At 45.6% G+C, this 20,000-nt stretch overlaps 2 protein-coding genes across 4 annotated transcripts in view; both read left to right on the forward strand.

The window, feature by feature from the left end:
• rin2b (Ras and Rab interactor 2b) overlaps positions 1-16,914 on the forward strand; it is a 24,371-nt gene extending 7,457 nt beyond the window's left edge. Inside the window, exons 3-12 of the mRNA XM_030781919.1 lie at positions 202-406; positions 824-935; positions 2,074-2,146; positions 3,906-3,997; positions 6,521-7,720; positions 11,902-11,984; positions 12,226-12,451; positions 12,805-12,936; positions 15,249-15,412; positions 15,835-16,914. Coding sequence (XP_030637779.1) covers positions 202-406; positions 824-935; positions 2,074-2,146; positions 3,906-3,997; positions 6,521-7,720; positions 11,902-11,984; positions 12,226-12,451; positions 12,805-12,936; positions 15,249-15,412; positions 15,835-16,158 — 2,611 coding nt within the window. The 3' untranslated portion in view covers positions 16,159-16,914. The remainder of the gene's footprint in view (positions 1-201; positions 407-823; positions 936-2,073; positions 2,147-3,905; positions 3,998-6,520; positions 7,721-11,901; positions 11,985-12,225; positions 12,452-12,804; positions 12,937-15,248; positions 15,413-15,834) is intronic.
• Positions 16,915-18,632: 1,718 nt separating this feature from the next.
• rapgef4b (Rap guanine nucleotide exchange factor 4b) overlaps positions 18,633-20,000 on the forward strand; it is a 33,960-nt gene continuing 32,592 nt past the window's right edge. For all 3 annotated transcript variants that reach the window (XM_030781745.1, XM_030781746.1, XM_030781747.1), the window contains exon 1: positions 18,633-18,700. In XM_030781745.1, coding sequence (XP_030637605.1) covers positions 18,633-18,700 — 68 coding nt within the window. The remainder of the gene's footprint in view (positions 18,701-20,000) is intronic.

Below are 20,000 nucleotides of genomic sequence, written 5' to 3' on the forward strand. Positions count from 1 at the left end.
GAAAATTCTCATCTCTTCTCTTCTCTTCTCTTCTCTTCTCTTCTGCTCATTGGTTGTGTCATTGTATTTTTTCCCTCTGAAATCTCTCTCTCTCTCTTTCTCTGTCTCTCTCTCACACACACACACACATTCACTCACTCCCTGTCTCTCTCTCTCTCTCTCTCTCCTCTCTCCCTCTCTGTGTCTCTGTCTGTGATACAGTATGGAGGGAGAGGTGAGTGGGGTTTACCTGCAGTCTCCTGCGTCTAATGGCCCGGCGGGTGGGGGAGAAAGGGATTGTGGGTACGACTCTCTGCGCAGGCGTATGAGTGTACTGGACAGACTAACACTGACACACCCTGTCTGGCTGCTGCTGTCAATCAACGACCAGGAGGCCACACGCATATTACTGCAGCAACCACCTGGGGTGAGAGAGCGAGAGAGAGAGAGAGAGAGAGAGAGAGAGAGAGAGAGAGAGAGAGAGCGAGAGAGAGAGCGAGAGAGAGAGAGAGAGGGAGAGAGTGTTTTGATCTATATTGAGGATCAGGATGAGTTAGAATGCACATGTGAAAGAAATAAAGAAACAATAGACAATATACACTCCTATTCTGACCTACACAATTTTTTGGTGCCATTAGTAAGATTTTATTTTAACCATTTAAGAACCAAAACTATTTTTCTCCTTTTAAATGAACTTTTAAATGTGCTTTGAACATTCAAGAAAACAAAACAGATCCGTCCCCCTAAGTCACAGGGCACAAAGTAAAGTAAAGTAAAGAGCGGCTTAGCAACCAAAGGTCAAAGGTCGCGGGGGCGACCCGCCCTCGCTCTCCTCTTTTTGCAGGTGTTTATGGTGAGGAGGTCGTCGACCCTGCAGGGGAAAGTTCTCTCGGTTCGCTTGGACGAAACCTCAGTGTCTCCCATCCTGAACTTCCCAGTGAAAGAGGGTCTATACAGTGAGTCCGTCCCACCGTGATTCTGTCCTTCATATAACAATGAGACGCTGTTTCTTTAGTGTGAAAAACACCGTGATGTCACAATATCGCCCCCCCACGCCACGCCCCAAATCCTTTTCCCAGAGATCTCCTCACCCTGATCCTGTCACGTGATTTATTAATGTTTTCGCATCAAGTTTGCCCTAACCTCTTTTTGACTGTGAACTGCTCCGGTGTAGGGGGTGGGGTGTGTGTGTGTGTGTGTGTGTGTGGATGGGGTGGGGGGGTTCGGTGTTACAGGAGCAACGGTCGTATGTACACGCACGTATAGATATGTACGTCTTGTTTTTAATGGCGTGTCTGAAAACACATCTGTCCACAGGTCACTGAGTGTTTATTTACTTTATCTGGGTGACTTTTGTTCCAAAACATGTGAGTGTGTAACACGTTTTACAGACAAGCCGCTCAATCAGGTTTTCAGGAAAAAAGACAGGAGAAAACAGGAACTAAAGCCATAAAATGATGTCAGATGTCATTAATTGGTAACAACTGCAATAAATCGTTGGGCTGAAAATGGAAAGAAAGAAAGAAAGAAAGAGAGAAAGAAAGGAAATAAATATTAAGTATTATTTTCTTTTAGGGCTTACTCCAGAATCGCAGAAGTTGATTTTTAAGGTGAAATGAAACAGGACTGTTCCAGCGGTGTGGGAGATTCCAGAATTCTGGTCTCACCCATTTCCTGGGATTTTCCATGATAAAACACACACACACACACACACACACAAATACATTTGGACCATATCTCACAGGAAAAAAACCCCACTTTTTTGTTTTTGTAGCCAGTTTGTGATTATAGATAATGAATGGTGAAGTCAGACGTAGGTGTTGTAATAAAATATTTGAGAGGAAAGTTAGATAGTCTCATAGTGCTTATGGTGACTTTGACTTGACTGCATCAAGTATCCAAACAACATCCATCAACCACTGAAAAGGCCAACAACACGGAGACCGATACTTTTTATGGATGGATGAATGGATGAATGCATTGACCTATGAATGAATGATTGGCTGGTTAGTTTATGGAAGCTTGGATGGAAGGATGGTTGGATGGATAGATGGATGGATAGAAAAATGAAATGAGTGAAAACTGTGTCTTCAGCATTTTCTTTAGATGGCTCTGGCATCAGCTTCGCAGATCTCTTCCGTCTGGCGGCCTTCTACTGTATCAGCAGGTAACACACTCGATCTCTCTCTCTCTTTCCCTCTCTCTCTTTCTCTCTGTCTCTCTCTCCAGACTGCAAGGTTTGAAATGTCAATGGCATTGTTGTTACAGTCACATAATACTATAAGAGATATGTGTTACTACTTATTATTAATTCTTAAGAATTCGCGCTAACCTCTCACTGCCTCCTAAGAGGTAACATGATATGAAAACATGCTAACATAATATTTATTGTTTAAATAAATGAAAATATTAGTAATGAAGGGTTGCAAACCCAGCTTTGATTCATTAGAATTATTTTATTGCTAACTTTAGTTTGGTATGTTGATGGACATTTTTACAGAGACTTCTCATAATCTGGAACGCGGTAAACCATTCCTTATCGCTGTCACGTGTGTTCCTAGTATGTCGTGTGTTTTGGTGTTGCGTTTACTCCGTCGTCAGGCCACAGAGTGAAGAGTGGGGAACGCGGATTGATGAGTCGGCAGTCTGGAGTCATTTGTTTTGAAATCTCTCACTTCTGTCTTGAAAACAGTGAAAAGAGGATACGAAACTAAAAAAGGCAAAAACAAAACACAAAGAGAAGGACAATAGACAATCCGCTTCTCAATGACCCTGAAAAAGGAAAAAAAAAAAGAACGCGCAAGTCTGAAACTATAAAACAACGATAAAACGCACCACGCAAGGTCTTATTCAGTCATGTCAGCCTAATTTTATCGTCGTTATGTTGGAAATGTGTAACCCTTTGTTATGGTTTAAACTCGTTTTCTTATCAGATTTTGGACTTTTTGAAACAATGGACACTTCCTTGGGCACTTGTTTCTGACAAGTTTTTGGAAGTAAGAGAATTCTCCACAGACGTTTTTTTTTTTTCCCTTTGTGTTCAGGTCATCGCTATGGTAACAAGGCCAGAAAAGTAACGTTTAAAAAAAGGTGTATTGCAAAGCATCTAGTTCCTCAAGCAGAGAGTGACTGAGTTAATATGTTACTAAAACTAAATAAATAGCGTCTAGTTTGGGTGGATGTTTTATGGATTTGATCTCTGGTAGATGTTCCTGTCCTCAGTTGCCCCGTACTGAGAATTGCCGTGTAAAACCAAACCCAATTACATCATCTCCCCCGTGAACCAACCAACGAGATCTGGATAGCGGAATAACCGTTACGCTTGTTTCGTTTACAGTGAAAAATGCAACAGCGGTCATAGCAATCAATGTTCGTAATCTCAAACATCTGGTGATGAAGCACGCGGATGGATATTCCAATTCTGAAAGAGAAAGACACTCGAGCCGTTCGCTTCTCGTAACATACAGTGAAACTGGCATGACGCTTCCTTTCCTTCTCTCTCTCTCTTTTTTTTTAGAACACTTGTTCAGGAGAATCTCATCGATAGACGGTTACTGGCCTCCTCGCCGTGGTTACGTAGTCTATCACACGTCTTTCAGTAGCGCTGTGACAACGCTTCTCTAGAACTGATTTTTGCTACAGTGTGTGGTTTTACTGGTGTTTCCAATGTCGTATTGACATATTAGATTAAGTGTATGACCAGCAAAGTTAAAGAAATTTTTTTTTGTTTTGTTTTGTATTTTTTCTAATCCGGACCTCAATTTTTTGAGGGCAGTAGTCAAATTAACTTTGTTCATTCTTGGCCTCTTCTTTTCTCTGGCTTTTTCTCTGGCTTTGTTTAACCCCCCTTGTCCCCCAATACACACACACACACACACCACCATTTTTCTCTCACACACTTCCTGTCTCTCTCCGTTTCCTCTCAGGGATGTGTTGCCCTTCACCCTGAAGCTTCCGGAAGCCATTGCCTCAGCAAAGACCCAGACAGAGCTGGAAGACGTGGCTCAGCTAGGAGCAGGTACGGATCAGACAATCAGACCGTCATCTTAGTATCACCTCAACATTTAACATTGATTACACAGTATGACCGCACATCAGCTGATGAAATGTGCCTTCGTTGCAACTCCGTCAAGTTTTCCACAGCAAAGGAGTGCAAGTATTGGCCTGGGGGGGAGGCCAAAGTCTTATCTGGTTTTTGTTTTAAATAACTTCTGTGGCCTCTGATTGGCTAAACAATGCAACTATTCTGGCCTTCGATTGGTCGAACAATGCACGCGCGTGTTTCCATGGTAAAAAAAATCGAGCTCTTACTAAAGCTTGGTTTGAACTCATTATGCTCTCTGTGTTGTCTGCGGTGTTTACAAAGCAATCTTATTATTTATGGCACTGATGAATTTATGGTCGTCACAGATGTAGAAGCGGTTGACCCATAAAATGCTCCCGCCCCCTCGTCGCCAATCAGAGTCTTTGGGTACTGAGATGCATAATGAAACCCTAAAGCGACGTGATGGCAGCGCAAACACTCCCTTTGACTACAATTACAGGAAGCCTTGAGAGGAACCATGACTTAGAAGGGTAGACCCATCCTCCTCTCATAGTATAATACAATAAAATGAAGAATGTCGTAACATTTATTGTTTTCTCTGAAGAGGACAGCTTGAAATACTTACTCAAATAAAAAAGAAAAAAACATTTGGACCTAAGCCGCTCATGTTGTTTATTAATTACCCCGCGGCCTGCGTACAAGCGTAGTCCGAGTCCCTCTGTTGTAATCCACCGCATATTAGTCTATTAGCCTCAAACTTTATGTAACCCGCTCTGCGTTGTGTATACTACTGGACTCGAACCGGCAACCCTCGGGATGGGAAGCGGGCATGCTAGCGAGGAGGCTAAAACCCACAGGCTCTAGCATCAGTCGCTAGTACGCCTCTTAAGGTGTCAGGGGAGTGAGGTATACTCACTGCGCAGCACTCTACTCGCTGGCTACCGTTACGTTTAGAATAATCTTAGTCTAATCCAGACCTTGTGTAAACAGTTCATTCTCTGTGGCTCTGCGGCTTGTAGGCCACTGCTTCCAGCTTAAGGAAGTCAGTGAGAACCAGTGCGTGCCATGTGTGTGTGTGTGTGTGTGGTCTTGTGTCTGGTTTCAGGGGAGCTTTAGTCATACATTCGCACTGTGTGTGCGTGGTGTGTGTGTGCGTCTATGCGTGTGTGTGTGCTGAGTAAGACAGGGAGCACTTCATAAGGATGTGTGTGTGGTGTGTGTGTATGTGTGTGTGTGTGTGTGTGTGAGTGGGGAGAGATTTTGTTCTTCGTGTTTTTTTTTCTTCCCTTAATTAAATCATTGCCCCCCCCCCCTCTCTCTCTCCCCCCCTTTGCCCACAGACCCTTAATGGGGTAGAACCCCCCCCCCCCCCCTTCAAGCCCCTCTCCCAGTCCCCTCAAATCCCTCCTCACAGTCTAATGGCCTCTGTGCTGCTTCAAGCTTGTCTTTGCATGCTACCCCAGAGGCCAACGGTAATCACAATCGCAACACAGCCCAACGAACATCAAACAAAAAAAACGTACACACATGATCTGAGGTAAATAACAGCAGCGTCTTATGCCATGACAGTTGGGAATGTCAGGATTTCACAGAATCTTCTGGCTTTGGGTGCAGGGGGATCAGCTCTCGTGTCATTTTTGGAAGGGGGGGTGGTGGGGTGGGGTGGGGTGGGGTGGGGAAGGGGGAACATCTAATTGTTCTGTCATGAATTCATGAATGACCATATGGAGAATATGAGAGAGGAAACGGGTGTCCCACAGTGTAGAAAAAATAGACACATGCTTAAAAGGAAGGAAAAGAGAAACCAAGGCCAGAGGGTTGGAAATGGGAGGAGAGTAAGAGAGAGGGAGAGAGAGAGAAGGGGAGGAGACAGAGGAGGAGATTTCACTCCTTTTTTAAGTACGACCCTAAGCACACACTTGCTGTTTGCATATGAGTCACTGGCTGGCTGGATTATTCATGTCTGTGTGAGTTTGTGCGTCTCTGTGCGTGTGTGTGTGTGTGTGTTTGCGTGTGCGCGCAGCGTGTGTGTTTTGTGTATCGGCGTTCGTATTTGCTCGGCGTGTCTGAGTCAGCCCACTGGAAGAAAAGGGTAGGGCTTGCTGCATTTCTCTCAAGACTGAGAAAAAGACTCTGGAGCATAGAGAGGTGAGGAGGATTTTCGCCTGGTTTTACACACACACACACACACACACACACACACACACACACACACACAGCTAACCACACAGTGTTCCAACAGTTGGAGGCTGAAGTGAGTGAATGTAGAGGAAAAAAGTTGTTTTGGTTCTGGAGTTTTCCGTCCATTCACACTAACAGTTTTACGTAGACAGCAGTGTGGACTGTACAAACACTCTCAAAGCTTGTGCTTTTCAGAGTGTGTGTGTGTGTTTGTGTGTGTGTGTGTGTCTCTGTGTGAGTGTGTGTGTGCGCGTGTGTGTGTGTGTGTGTGCGCACTGTATTAATAATTACCAGTTTTCTTTGTTTTTGCTGTAGGTTTTTGGGACTCTGCCCTTGCCTCTCAGAGGAGGTCACCTTTACCCCAGTCTCGTCCGCCGATTCGAGACAAACCCCTCAGCCTACAGAGGAGGGAGCCTCCAGCGACCAGGCAGGGACAGGGTCGAATCCTGACCCGCCAGGAGAGAGACCCCCCGCCAGCGTTCCCCTCTTGTTCTGCTCCTCCTCGCCCAGAGAGAGGCCAAACCAACAGGGCTCTCTGTTTTGTCAACCCCCTTTTCCATCAGACCCATCAGCGCGTCCAGGGAGCTACGCCCGAGCCGCACTCCAAAGGTGGAGTCGAGGGAACCGGCAGCCGGTCGCACGTGCCTCCTCCTAGGCCACCGCCGCCTCGTTCGCTACCACGTCGCCCGGCTGTACCTCAGGGACAGAGGAGCATGCCTGTGACTGTCTCCTGGAGCAAACAACAGCAACATCGGGAACAAAACAGACTGATGGGTGCCAAAGTCAGCAGCACCAGAAAGCCTCCACCACCGAGGCCTAAAAAACAGCCAGACATGGACAGTCAACGTTGCACCATCGCTTTGGACGACGAGACCATCGCCAGGGCGCTGTCTCGGGCCAACCTGCCCCACAAAACCCTACCCAGGCCCGAGCAGAACCCCAGGCCCTGGGGAGGAACCGGAGATCCCGGGGAGAGACTGAGCGACATGAGTCTATCTACTTCCACCTCCTCCGACTCCCTGGACTCCCCTCACCCTCCGCCTCCTCCTCTCGGCCTGCCTCCCAGCCCGGTTCACGTCGAGGACAGCAGCGACGAGGAAGAAGAGGAAGAGGAGGAAGATTACGGAGTCGGTTTGGAGAGTGACCTGCAGCTGCGTCTCAGGGCGTCCCGTCATTCCAAGCGGTTCCCGCCGGGCGGGCCGGCCTCGCTGCTCATCCTGCCGAGGGCACTCAAGGGAAAGTTCCAGAAGGTGAGCGGCGTCTTCAGCTCCTTGATGACGCCCGAGAGACGCGCGGTGAGGCGGATTTGCGAGTTGGCGAGAGACAAGGGGTCTTACTTCGGCTGTCTGGTACAGGACTACATGAGTTTCGTGCAGGAAAACCACCAGAATCACTCGTCGGGTTTCGACCTCCTGCAGACCCTCAGACAGTTCCTGACCCAAATGAAGGCCTATCTGCTACAGTGCTCTGAGCTCAACCCGCCTATAGAGTCTCTCATCCCCGAATACCAGATTGGTAAGTCCACCAATTTTCAGTTTGCTGCGTGGCCTTCACAGTAAGACCCTTTAGATGATACGTTCACGTAGGTGGACCAGAACGCTGAAGAGTGGGAGTATGAGAGAGGGTTTTGTAAACTCACTGCAATGCTTTGTAACTATGTTACTACGCACCGTAATGCTATGTGTTATGGGTCAAACAGTTTTTGGGATCCGTTTTGATCTTCCATGTGTAGTTGCAGTTTGTCTTTGGTCCATTTGTAAGTTTCCTGTTTCTTGAAGTTATTTTGTGGTGGTGCAGTTACCCGCAGAATTCTTTGCTTTGATGTGCGTTCAAGCGTTTTCTTTTGTTTTTTTTTATTCAACCACAAGTTTTACCATGAGAATGTAGCGTATCTTAGACTGAAACACTCAAACAACAAGCAAAGCTGGCACATTGCTTTCAAAGACGAAGGCTCTGGCCGTCTGCTCCCTTTACAAAGGCATGGGGGCATTCCAAGAGGCAGAATTTCTCAGTGAACTGGAAAAAAGGGGTTCTAATTTAAGTCAGAAGCCAAGACTGCACAGTCGGAATGTTCCTTAAAGTCTTCTCCCACGGGGCAATTTTTGACTTTTGGTTTTAGGTTATGTGTTTAATTGGGAAACTGTGGGTTACGCCCAAGGACATGGGCTGGAGTTATGAACGTTATACTGGGCAGTAAGTAAGGCTTACCAGAGCATGTCTATGATTTGAACTGATTAGCTTTTGGCATCACACCAGAGGGGTGATTCGCACTGACTGGTTCCACACAAACAGCCAAAGCACCATGATGTAATTTTAGTAGAACAAGGAGGGTTTTCTATTAGCTTTGAAGGGGACAGTGATATTGTCTTCATAATTTCTTCGCAACTACAAAACTAGTAGTTTTGTGTGTGTGTGTGTGTGTGTGTGTGTGTGTGTGTGTGCGTGCGTGCGTGCGTGTGTGTGTGTGTGTTTGTGTGTTTTGGTGGTGGGGGGGCATGCTTGCTTTTGTCTTCCTTAAACAGACTTTCATTGTTATGAGTGTAAAATGTATACATGAGTGTTTTTTGTGCTGAGTTGACAGTCTTCTTAGAGAGCGCTCTTTATTTAAAGGTCTCGGTAGAGGATTCACATACATATGTATGATTACGTGCTTTCTCTGCTTGACTTTTTCTGCACTTTGTAAGAAACAATAGAGCTGCTTTGTTCAGAGACTGACGAAACGTGACAACATTTGACCAAACCGCAGCAATGGAGAACTGTGTATGTTCGTCCTCTGTGGTTCGACAATGTGAGTCTATTTAATAGAGATATACAAGATTTTTTTGCTGCTTGAGAACACGGCGTAAAAAAAAAAAAAAGTTGTAGAAATGGTTTGGCTTTGACAGCTTCACCCTGCCAGCATCCAAAGAATGAAACCAGTATGAAAATACTTGCCGCCCACCCTTCCCCTTGACTGGCTCTGTGTTTTAGCGTTCAGAGTGTTAGTGGCAATCGCAGGTCGAACAAAAAGAACGTGTAAACCAAGTGACAGTGTTTAGAGTGAGAAAAACACAGCGAGGAGTATTAAACTGTAAGTGAGAGAGGAGGGGGGGAGAGAAAGAGAGAGAGAGAGAGAGAGAGAGAGAGAGGGGGACAGAGAGAGAGAGAGAGAGAGGGAGAGAGAGAGAGAGAGAGAGAGAGAATCCGACTGATGCACTGATTGTAAGTCGCTTTGGCTAAAAGCGTCTGCTAAATGCTAAATTGTAAATTGTAAATTGTAGAGAGAGAGAGAGAGAGGGACGGAGAGGGAGAGGGAGAGAGAGAGAGAGAGAGAGAGAGAGAGAGAGAGGGACGGAGAGGGAGAGGGAGACAGCTGTAAAGGTCATTCCAGAATCCTTTTAAAATCCATCATTCTAACCATAAAATCCTTAGCATTGACTTACCCTAATTCAAACACTAACTGAAACACCCAAACTAAAACATAGCCTAACCATTCAGGGAACTCAACAGTTCAGATGGAACTGAGTTATGCCATGTTTTAGTGTTTTATTGGAGCAGAGCGCTGGTGACAGAATGGTACAGGACTCATGCAGAATTTCCCAATGTGAGTCATTCAGACAGGGCTAGGACTTCAATGTCATTGATATGGAGTTTGGCCTCTAAAAATCCCTACGAGAGATGTGCTATACTTCAGAGGCTATCTGGTGAGAAGTAGCTATACTGTCATAAAACTGCCTGAAATGGCCTATGTTTTCTTTCTTATCTAAATCCCAGGCAACTTGTTCGATTGTTTTTTTTTCATATGAAGTTCTTTATGAGGGTGATAAACATGAATAGCAAATATTGCACAATATACTCTCAAGTATGAGCACAAAACACTATCCCGCCGATCTCATAACAAGAGAGGAAGAGGAGGTGTGTGTGTGTGTCTGTATGTGTGTGTGTGTGTGTGTGTGTGTGTGTACGTACGTGTGTGTGTGTGTGTGTATATAGGTGTGTACATGTGCTTTTGTTTGAGCACATTTGCGCCGATGACAAGACTTCCCTATCGACTGCTGAAGTTTACGGATGTTTTTCAGAGTGGGCCGTACCCACACGAAAGCCGTGCCAAGAAAATTCTGGTGAAGGAATGAACTTTATGACAACGCTGTTAGCACTGCTTACATACCCCCTAAGCAAGTTCCCACCCTATTCATTTCAACTTCATTAAGTCTCTTTGCTTAGCAGATCGCTTAATAACTCACTAACTTCATTTATTCCTCAGAGAGCGTCTCTTAAGTGCTGATCCTAGGTCAGTTTTATCTCATTGTAGCTAATGATTGTGATTAAGATGCAAGCAAGGAAACATTAACCCTAGAGTACCTCTTATAGGCGCTTTGTCTAAGCACTTGCAGGCAACTCCTCCTCGGTTTCCTGGAAAAGCCTATGCATTCTTTTATACACACACACACACACACACACATACACACACTGTAGGGCTTCAGCACCAGGGCTCAGCTTGCCTCCCTGCCTATGAGTCAGTCAGCTTTTCCATACAATCAGTGGCATGACTATGTGTATATGAGAGAGAGAGAGAGACAGAGAGAGAGAGAGACAGAGAGACAGAGGGAGAGAGAGCAGAGAGGAATAGTGTGAGAATATGTGCTTGTGTATGTGTGTTTGTGTGTTTGTGTGTGTGTGTGTGTGTGTGTGTGTGTGTGTGTGTGTGAGTGTGTGCGCGTGCGCGTTACTGTGAATGAGTGTACTGTATGTTCTCGGGTGAAAACTGTATTTCTGTTTCGATCTTGCTTTGTTGTGCTCTGCTTTTTCGAAGCAGAAATTAAGCAATGTGCTTTTTCGGGAAGCGATCTAAGACACTCCGATCCAGTTTCTGCTTGTCTCGTCGGTGGACAGTTCTGTCAGATTTCTATTTACGATGAAATTAGTCATAGATCGGATCAAAGGCTTACGATACAACATTCCAGTATTGCCGTCATTCAAATTTCACTTCACTATTCTACAAAAATGCAAAATAAAAGCACTGTAACTGTGTGTGGGAGGGACTGACAGTCGTTCATTTTCTGTGTGTGTGGGAGAGACAGACGGGCTCTTTTTCTTTTCTTTTAGTGTTTCAATGTGTTAGTGGAGTTATAATGTGTTTTACACGCAGGGATGACTTTGACATTATTTTTTATTTTATTTTTTTTTTAACATATGAATGTAGTCTGTCTTGTCCTCTCTCAGGTGTATTTCCAAAAAGCTGAAATGGAGGAATGCTTAATCTTAACAAGGGGGGGGATGTTTAAATACGATCACTGGTCATAAGTCAGTTTTTTGCGATGAAAGTGTCTTGGTGAGAAGGCTATAAATCAGCTGTATCGAGCACAGTTACGCTAAGCTTCTCTATCACGAGAATCAGAAGCAAATAAATCTCTCTCCATTGTCCCTTGTTGTGTGTTATCGCACCCTGCTACAGAGATCATTATCACTCTCATCCATTTCATCTCTACAACATATTTCTGACACAGGCCACACGAAGGCACTGTGGTAAAAATCCCGTGTGCAGAACCCTTTTGTTTGTGTTTCACAGTAGAACATATGTGCTTTATGATGTCATCATGGTTCCTGTAATGACACAAATGGCGAGACTGTCAACAGTATTGTTTGAAATTTAAAATGACACACCCAATCACACAAGCCTGTGACATTTAATCATATAATCTCGTGTTTGTCCTCAGACCAGGTGCTGGAGAGAGCCATGCATAAATGTGTGCTGAAACCGCTGAAGGGTGCAGTGGATTCAGCGCTGCACGACTTCCAGGTGAGCTGACGTTCTAGCATTCTAACATTCCAATATTCTAAGATTCTAACATTCCAAAATACTAGGATTCTAAGATTCCAACATTCTAAAGAGCAACATGTACTGAATTGAAAACAGAAAGCTTTCGCTAACTTCAGTGGAAGACTTCGGAATATTCCTGTGACTCCTGTAGGTTTTTTTTTTTTTTAAGCTTTTTCCAAGACATTAAAATATCCCCTCTGTTCTTGGGTTGCTCCCTCAGGTGAGGAGTGGGGAGTGGCAGCAGTTAAAGGAGAACCTGGCCCTGGTGAAGGCTAAGAGGCCGGCGGAGCTGGGGGTGGAGGGGACGTCACCTCCTGACCCCATGGCCATCGAGAGGATCCGACACAAATTCCACAAGATGAGGAAGATGTACTCGCCTGAGAAAAAAGTGACGATTCTCCTGCGTGTGTGCAAGCTCATCTACACCATCATGCAGGAGCACTCAGGTAGAGTGTGTGTGTGTGTGTGTGTGTGTGTGTGTTGGTGTACATGGCTAAATGTGTGGCTGGATAAGTGCATGATGGGAAGAGGAAGTCCTTATTTGACTGAGAAATGCACATATATTGCGAGTTGATACAGCTATGAATTACTATGCATTGTATATGCTTTATGTTATGTTTGTATTGTGATAAATGTAGATCTTTGCCAGTTCTAATATTCTCTCTCTCTCTCTTCCTCTTTCTCTTTCTCTGCCTCTGTTTTTCTCCCACCTTCACTCTCTCACTCTGTATCTCTCTCTCTCTCTCTCTCTCTCTCGCTCTCTCTCTCTCTGCATGTGTGTGTGTGTGTGTAACTGCAGGGAGGATGTTTGGGGCAGATGACTTCCTGCCCATGTTGACTTACGTACTGGCTCAGTGTGACATGCCTCACTTAGACTCAGAGATCCTCTACATGATGGAACTGCTTGACCCCTCTCTCCTGCACGGGGAGGGTACGTTTCTCTGTCCCCGAATCACGTTTACACCCACGATACACGCTTACACTCACGATACACACTTACACACACAATACACGTTTACACCCACGATACACGCTTACACTCACGATGCACACTTACACCCATGATACATGCTTACACTCGCCATACACGCTTACATCCACGATACACGCTTACACCCACAATACACACTTACACCCACGATACACGTTTACACCCGCGATACACACTTACACCCACGATACACGTTTACACCCGCGATACACACTTATACCCACGATACACACTTACACACACGATACACACTTATTCCCACAACAAAAAGTCAAACGCAGACCAAGCAAAGAAACTCTTTGGGCATCACACCAAATCCATACAGGTCTTACACTTACAAAGAGCAAGTCCGTGTGTCGTGCTATGATTGGTCGTATGCAGAGCAGCCTGGTCTTCTGGATTGTTGGTCTTATGGAAGTCCAAATAACAAATGTACATGAAGTCAGTTTATGAATGTGCACATCCAGAGCGCTACACAGATCTGCGGTGTGTGATAGAGGTGTAGCGGTTTCGGTGTTGTGCTGGTGTTGTCCACGAACCAGAGAGATTTCAGCTGATATCACAAGATCCTGATATTCAGTTGCTTGACAGCTTTATTCTCAGCCAGCGGGGTCTTCACTACATAGACAGACTTAGATAGCACCGATTGTAAGTTGCTGTTGAAAACAGGTAGCATCATAGAAACTGTAATATTCTATTGTCTGATACACCGATTTATACACAGCTGGAGTCTGAAACCTTTGTCCTTACTTCAAGGCGACTTGTTGGAACTTGTGTCCGGATAGCCCACGGTGCTGTCTCGCTTCCAGGCAAAGTTTCTCAAGAGACCTGCATTGTGAAAGTCACTATCAGATGGAACAGAACAAATCGGGCGTTGTCGAAATATTATCAGAACCTTCACGCCGGTGATTTGGAGCTCTATCAGACGGCTTCTCACCTAGTGCTAGCTTTTGATTGGTACAATGCTCGCAAACTTCAAAGCGGTTCCCATTGGTTGCCTCGATAGAATTCCAAGACCCTGTGTTATTTGGCCACAGGAGCAAGGTTTGGTGGGGAAGCCTTCCGTTTAATCTACAGAATCGCTGATGAACCCGATGGGAAATGGGTTTGGGGGGGGGGGGGGGGGGGGGGGGGGGGGGGGGGGTCCTTGAAGCCTTATCAACTCCAGAAGACTTCCTCGGTCTGGGTGTGGGCGTCCTTCCTGCTCCTTTAGCGCTAAGGTTAGACGCTAGGGCTGAGATGACGCACGCACAAGAGGAGAACTGCGGCCTAACAGCTTTTTAAAACACGTTGGGAGTTTACGGGGCCTCCTTAAGCATGCCGCGTGTTCTTCGTGATGGTGTCTTTGAATGGTGCGCCTTGGTTACAGTCCTGGCATGTTCAGGAGGTTTATTTAAGCGTTTGAGTGACACGGACGTGTCCAGGGCTCTTACAGCTTTTTGGGTCTCTGGGATGAACTGAAATAAGTGACGTGGAAACACTCTGGACCCCCTGTTCCTCAATGCCTGGTTACACATGATTCTCGCATGTGTGTACATATGTGTGTGTGTATGTGTGTGTTTGTGTGTGTGTGTGTGTGTGTGTGTGTGTGTGTGTGCGTGTGTATGTGTTTGTGTGTGTGTGTTTGTGTGTGAGTGTGTGTGTGTGTGTGCATGTGTGTGTGCATGCATGTATCTGTGTGTGTGTGTGTGTGTATTTATGTGTATGTATGTATGGATGCATGCTTGTGCGTGCGTGTGTATGTGTGTGTGTGTTTGTATGTATGTATGTATGCCTGGGGCCAAGAACTGTTTGAAACTGTTTGGCTGTGATTTCAGGTGCGGATGCCGCATTGGCTTCGTCTCTGTTTCCAGAGTAAATTTGCTACGTTTCCCACGGAACTGTACCAGTTTCAGAAAGAAGTCTTTGTGTATGGATCTTGGATGAATTTTTTGTCTTTACATAAATGTAATGCTGACTTTAAGACATTAGCCTGAGAACAGTCTGAACTCGCGTCCTCGGACACCTCTGGGGTCCCGATAAGGCTGAGGGGAGGCTGGGCTCCAGGAAGGAAATGCTATTTTTAGGGGAGCGAACTTTTGGTTGTTGGCAGCCCCACATGTGAGGAAGGATACTGTTGCAACCTCATAGTCCCCAGCCCCCACACGAACACACACACGCACACATACACACACACACACACACACACACACAGAGAGAGAGAGAGAAAAACCCAACATCTAATCTCTCCTTTCTGCCTTTCTGTCTTTCAGGTGGTTATTACCTGACCAGTGCGTACGGTGCCATGTCTCTGGTTAAGAACTTCCAAGAGGAGCAGGCGGCCCGCGTCCTCAGCTCCGAGGCAAGGAACACTCTTCACCAGTGGCACCAGCGCCGCACGGCCCAGCGGACCATACCGACGGTGGACGACTTACAGGTATCCCTCACCTCCATGGGCGTGGCAAGTGACTGCCACGCCCATGTGGAAAAGTAGTATAAAAACAACTGTGTAAGAGTAAAATACACTATCCTTATGTTTTATTACAGAATTATGGCCACTTTCACTTCTATCCATTATCAGTGTTTCTTTTGTAGCATTTGTTTTCAGTTGTTGGTGCACTACATGTGAGGAAGGAACGATATAGTTGCAACACACACACACACACACACACACACACACACTACATCTCAGTCTCTGTGATATACATGTATTTGTATTTGAGTATGTTATGTGGATGTATATATATATGAATCCCTGGACGTTCTAATAATATAACTATGTGTTTGTGTGTGTGCGTGCGTGTGTGTGTGTGTGTGCGTGTGTGTGTGTGTGTGTCTTTGTTCTGTGACACATCGCAGAATTACCTGCGTGTGGCCCTGCAGGAACCGGGCAGCGGCTGCACGGCTAAGACCATGTTGGTTCGTCCCTACGCCACCACAGAGGAAGTGTGTCGACTCTGCGCCCTCAAGTTCCAGGTGCCCGACCCTGAGAACCACGCTCTGTTCCTGCTCACGGGAGAGACCAGCCAGCAGCTGGCGCTGGACACGCACCCCCAGAGGATAAAAGCCGAGATCCACAGCCGCCCCCACCCTCTGCCCTTCCACTTCGTCTACCGCCGAGTCCCCGACCCCAACGCCGGCTCTCCGACGCGCTGTCAGAACGGCCACTGTCCGCCGGACTGAAAAAATGTGCTTCGTGGTGATTTGGTCATTCAGCCAAAGACTACGTTTCTCTCATCAGACCACGGTTGTCAGCTGGACTCAGGCGAGCTCAGTACCTCTTTCTGTCTCTGTGAAGATGTGGCGTGGAATTTTCTGGGTGTTTTGTTCAAGAAGAACGTGAGAAAATGCTCTATTGTTGTTGTTGTTGTTGTTGGTTTTGGGGGGGGGGGGGGTTTGAGGTCAGCACGACCTTTTGAACTGCACTTTATAGCCCCTCGAGAAGTGAACCATGTCAAGAGACAGGGAAAGAGAAAGGTGGAAAGAAAGAGAAACAGTGAACGAGGAAAAAAAAGAGAGTGACAGAGGACAGAGAATTTCTCAAAACATCCTCCACACATTGTAAACACTGCTTGATGCGCCCCCTTGTGGACAGATGATTTGACACATCTGTGGGATCTTAACCTAAGCTGTTGTGTAGAGTGCTTCACAATACCTGTATATTTCCATGTACAGTCTCTGTTGTACAGTAAACATTTTGGACATTTTCCCCACAGGACCAGTATAAATTATATATGTATATATATGAATATATGTATGCACTGGAGTTGAATTTGTGCCGAAATCTGTCTGATGATGATGGAGTCTCCAATGAAAATGACATTCATATGAATGAACTTGACTTGAAATTAGTCAAATAAAATGCTGTTATTACTGTATGTAGTGAAACATTTTGATATTTTTGTCCTATTGCAGATTAATTGTTTATTAAAAAATGTAAATGGCACTTTAATAGTTTGAGTATTCTTAATTTTATTTGTTTTGAATTGAAATTGAAAGTCCAGATCAAACGACTGATGGAGTTCTTTTTGCGTTTCATTATGGGGGTTGTATCAGGCCATGGAAAAAGCTCCATTGATCTTTGTAACAGTGTTTTGAATACTGCATATTGACTACGTAGGCTTTTGTGGTCGAGTTCATCAAAGGAGTTTGTTTCCACTGGTCAATCAAAAGTACCCTGGCTCAGTGACTCTATTGTATAATCAGGCTGTGTAGGTGTGAACAGGCCACTTCTGCTGCGTGGCTGAAAGTAGTGGTTGGTGCTACAAACAGGTCGCTATTGTCAGAGAGGTTTCGTTACTATTTTAAAAGCGATGTTGTTCCGGTAGAAATATGCTATCACGCATAACAGACAGGTTGGCGGACCAAGCAGCCTTTTTTTAATAGTCTCCCTTCTCAGAGAGACCAAACTTGTTCTTTTGACCCAGATGTCGCCGTTAAACCGGGACAGAGAAAGTGCTGATGACTGATGCCTACAGTCAGCTGCCGTAATAAAGAAAAACACGTCAATAAGACGCGATAATACAACGGTTTACGGACAGTGCGTTTTATACGTCCAGATTTGAACCGTTGTAGCTGCTTGAGGTATTTGCTATTGCAGTTACATTACTTAGGTTCCGTGGCTTTCAGGTAAAGCGATTTGTTGATGACGTCAGAGTGAAAGACAGTAAATGAAATATGATTCATCGCAATAGAGTAGCCGACATTTGTTCTTCTAAAAACAAATAAGCATCTTATTTGTGATTTTTTTTTTTTAACTGAACGGTGTTTTTGTGCCCGTTTCTTAATCAGTATTCTTGTCATATTCAGACCTTTTTTCTGCCCTCTCGTCATTTTATCTTTTCACAAAAGCAGTTAAGGATCACGCAAACTGCCACACGCCTCTTTACAGCATGTAAAGTTTGCAGTCTCCCTCGATGGCCTACACCCCCCCCCCCCCTCCCCAATCTACTGGCCTGTCTCTCTCTCTCGCCCACTCTCTCAGTGTGTCCCTGGGGGTGGACACAGTGCGTGACGGAGCCTAATACATCCTCTCCCTCCTACTCCCCTAGCAGCAGCATCTGCGCTGTCGCCTGGGCGACTGTCCAGCATCAGCCTCACTGTCTGGCCTTTTCAGGATGATGGCCAGCCGGGTCGTCGTCGTCGTCTGTCAGTCCACACGAACCCCGGCTTTGCTTTTACTAAGAGAATGCCAGAATGCCGTATACCCCCCATCCTCCAGGACACTGTCCAACTGCACCGACTGAACAACAGGGCCACGTATTATCTCAGATAATAGCTTGTCAGCCTCCTCATTTGAACCGTTTTGAAGCCTAATTAATTTTTCATGAATTAAAATCAACAGATTGCACTTAAGTGTAGCCTGGGTTAAAACTGTTAAATTGCAGCTGTAATAGTATCTGACTGATATTCGATATTATTCTTTTTTTTTTTTTTTTTTTACTTCTGATGACGAAACGGTTTAGAGACACGACAAATCAATGAATAGCGCTGGCCTGTGTGCGCGGTCGCGGTGACTGCAACTCCACGCCACTACGATCCAGTTGACGAAAGAGGCAGGGAGGGGTGATGTGAGCTCATCTCTACCGTGCTGATGTAGACTGCCCTGGCAAATGCTCTACCCGCGGCGCACGCTTCACACCAGTCTAGCTGAAGATATGGTAGCGGTACACACCTCCGCCCCGTACGCAGCGTCCACGGAGTGGATCGTCTGCCTCGACAAGAGGTGAGACGCGCCATTCGCATGCTTCAGTTATAAAACAATAGTCGATAGTCGTAGCTCCTGCAACAGTGTGAGCATTAGGATGCATACCAAGTCTTGTGCCAGCGTTGTTGCAGGCTGACGTCCGGTTGGTTTATGCGTATACCAAATGTCATTGGGTTTTTTTCCCCCCTGTGTTTTGCCTTCGATCAGGATAGAGGCGCTATCAAGAGCCGATTTAATTACCGGTTTGTGTTTTATTTTAGCTGCAGGGAGGCATGGTCAAATAGGGTCTGTCGCTTGGTTTTACCCACCTCGACAGTGTAGCCGGTAAAGTGAAGCAGCGGGGCTAAGGCATCCACGCATTGTCGCATCAGAGCCGTTTTTAATCTGATGGAATCACGGCCAGGCGCTGTGAGTTATGTACGGAAACAGGAATGTGCATTCAATCAAGGATAAGGTGTGGCGGGAAAGACGCGAGTACTGCGAGGTCTCTCTCTCCCTGTGTGTGCGTGTGTGTATGTGTGTGTGTATGTGCGTGTGTGTGAAAGAAAGAAAGAGAGAAAGACGGTGAAATAGGGAGAGAGCGAGAGCGACAGAGAGCTGACCTCTACGTCGTTGAAAAACCTCATCATTCCAATAAGCGATCAAATAAGTGATCTGCGGTGTAGTACCATCTATGGTGAAACTCAGCATAATTCTTTCATTAAATTCGAAGTATAGGAATGTGATATTAAGAATACGATAAACGGAGTGCCACTTAATTCAAATAATTTTACGTGCGATTGCGCGAACTAGGCGCAGAACAATTTTAACACTCAATTTACTTTATCATGTAATTCAATATTTTGAGAGTTTTTTTTTTTATTTGAACTATTAACAGTGACTTCACGTGAGGGTAGGCTTCGCCATACGGCGGCTGTATTTCACTTGACAGCTCCTTACACACTCCATTCTCTGTCACCCAGACACATCCCGACAGGTTACCATGGCAATGGCGAAACGTGAGCTCACCTTGTAGCTCCTGACGCAAACCCGCGGCAAATACTGAAGGTTTTTTTTTTTGAGTCTTAAAGCCGTAACGGACGCATCATCTCCACGTAGATCAATAGCAGCTCGTGAGAGTCCTTCCTTGCACTTAACACCAGAGCACTCAACACTGACCCTATACTTTGCAGGATCAATAGATGGTATCCCACACACACACACACACACACACACTCACACACACTCACACATACACATGAACACATACAAACTGCCAGTTTTCATGTTGTCTGGCGTCTCCAGATCATTCTGTTTATCAGAGTACTGTAGTCTGTCT

This window comes from Chanos chanos, chromosome 8, assembly GCF_902362185.1.
Source record: "Chanos chanos chromosome 8, fChaCha1.1, whole genome shotgun sequence".
Taxonomy (NCBI): domain Eukaryota; kingdom Metazoa; phylum Chordata; class Actinopteri; order Gonorynchiformes; family Chanidae; genus Chanos; species Chanos chanos.